This window comes from Corvus cornix, chromosome 10, assembly GCF_000738735.6.
Source record: "Corvus cornix cornix isolate S_Up_H32 chromosome 10, ASM73873v5, whole genome shotgun sequence".
In the NCBI taxonomy this organism is placed as follows: Eukaryota; Metazoa; Chordata; class Aves; order Passeriformes; family Corvidae; genus Corvus; species Corvus cornix.
Genome location: NC_046340.1, coordinates 18,880,621 through 18,882,730, shown reverse-complemented (window position 1 = coordinate 18,882,730; position 2,110 = coordinate 18,880,621). Strand labels below are relative to the sequence as shown.

General features: G+C 49.3%; 1 protein-coding gene across 1 annotated transcript in view; it reads right to left on the bottom strand.

Annotated features, from left to right (window-relative positions):
• Positions 1–425: 425 nt before the first annotated feature.
• The window catches only part of SEMA7A (semaphorin 7A (John Milton Hagen blood group)), an 18,516-nt gene continuing 16,831 nt past the window's right edge, over positions 426–2,110 (bottom strand). The window contains exon 9 of the mRNA XM_039557814.1: positions 426–452. Within this exon, the coding sequence (XP_039413748.1) occupies positions 426–452 (27 nt within the window). The remainder of the gene's footprint in view (positions 453–2,110) is intronic.

Here is a 2,110-nt window from a genome sequence, read left to right as displayed (position 1 = left end):
AAATTTATGGGTTTTAATCATAAACTGATAGAATCACAGTAAATCTATCATAAGTATGCAGATACAGATTCAGGAAGAAGAGAAGAAAGCAGCAGGCTTTTTCTTGAAGGAGCTATGTGTACCTTGGCAGGGCCAGGGAGAGGGGAAGCAGGGCTGCTTCCCCAGCCATCTCCTCTGGGGCATTGAGCCCCTGCACCTCAAATCCCTTCTCCTCTGCTGTGTCCTGCAAAAACCTGGAAGCAGGGATTGTACTGCAAAGTCCCTGCCCTGTCTCATGGCAAACCGGCTGGGTAGGGCTGGAGAGCCCATGTGGAGGTGGAAAAAGAGGGACAAGGCCAGGAGATGGGGGAAGAGAGGGAAGGGAGAAAAGAGAAAAGGGAATCAAAGTTCAAAGATCTTTTTCCAACCACCTCTCTGTGTGCTGCTCACTGTGGTGGAAGCAGGATGAGACCCTGCCAGGGGAGGAGGAAGGCAAAAATGTGAGGGAGAAACGTGTGTGCAGAGGGGACTACAGGAAGCACAGCCGTGGTGGAGAGAGGAGAGCTCTTGACAGAGAGAAATGGCAGGAGAGGGAGGGAGCAGCACAGAACGCAGAAAGTATTTAAAAAAAAAAAAAAAAAAAAAGAGAGTGATAAGGAAGAAAAGAGGGAGAGAGTAAAATATTGGCTCTGAAGCAGAGATAAGAGAGAGAGGGCAGTTAGTGAGAGGAGGAGTAAAATTAAGTGTGATAAGGCCTGATAGAAGCAGGGAAGGCAGCAAGCCCAGGCAGAGAGCCAGGGGGCTGTGGGCAGAGCTGGGGAGCTGCAGGCAGAGAGCAGAGGGGCTGTAGGCAGAGCTGTGGGGCTGTATGGCACAGGAGGGTGAAAGGCCAGCCTGACCCCCTCTTCTCTGGTCACCCTTACCCTCTATATGCTTTGTGTACCTCTGGTGGTCCATGGAGAGGAGCTGAGTGGGTACAGGGATGGATGAGGAGAATCAGGGAGTTGGTGGGTGTAAATATCTGTCCTGCAGGGTGCTCATAACCCTGTTCCTGCCTCAGAGGCAGAAGGGAGAGTTGACACCTGCCTGCCAGGCACCTGCGAGCCATGGGCCCTGGCAGTGGAGGAACACGTGGAGCTGGTGGGGAGGGAAGGGCCTGGGGTGGGTGATGTTTCCAGGCTGGAAGTGCTGATTAACTCCTCATCCTCCTCCCTGCTGTGTCCCACACACGCTGCCTGTCATGGAGATCCCCATGGGACTCCCAGTCTAGGAAGCGGAGGAGGTAAGGCATGTTTGCCCTCCATGCCCTAAGCACAACTTTCCCTGGGTTTTTTGCTACCTCTTTTAAACTGTTTTATAAAGTGCTTTGTATTTATTGTGATTCAAAAGAAACAAGTGAAAACTGCTGTCTGGCTCTGACACATGGGCCATGGTTCCCTGATGAGCAGTACTGGAACCAGCCTCTGCTTTCTCACCCCTGATTAAACTGCAATGGAAACAGACTAAATCTCAGCAAAGGAGAGGAGGAGAGTCTATTATTTGGATTTGGGTTTTTTCTCATTTTTACCAGCTATGAAAATGGCTGAGCTGAGTTGCTGGCCACTCCAAGATGCTTTTCTTCTGCTCCATCCATCTGCTTCAATCACATGGTGACTGGAAAAAAATTATCCAGTTCACAAAGCATGGAAGATTAAAAAATCAGTGTGGGTAACAAAGTGTGTGGCAGGCAACAGTACACAGGCATCGGGCACACTCACTAATGAGGGATTTGAGCTGCAGCTTGGGATTTAGAGTAGCAGTGTGGCGTCTCCCAGGAGGCTTTCCGGCAGCAGAGGTGGTGGGGCTGGGGACAGGTGTGGGGCTGTGTGGCAGGGCTGGGCCGGGAAAATTCCTGAGATGTTCTATGGAAAAGAAATAATTTGCTCTCTCCTTTTCTTTTTTAACCTTTTTTGACAGTGAAAAACTTGGTTCCTCCCTTTGATTGCTGGGGCTCTGTAATGTGCTGCAAATTCCTCATTTGACTTGGTTATTAGTATTTTTTTAAATCTATGTGTGTTGAATTAACTCTTTTCATTACAGCATTAAAAGGGATAACTGGAACCAATTAAGGATCTTTTGATTGGCCAGTGCC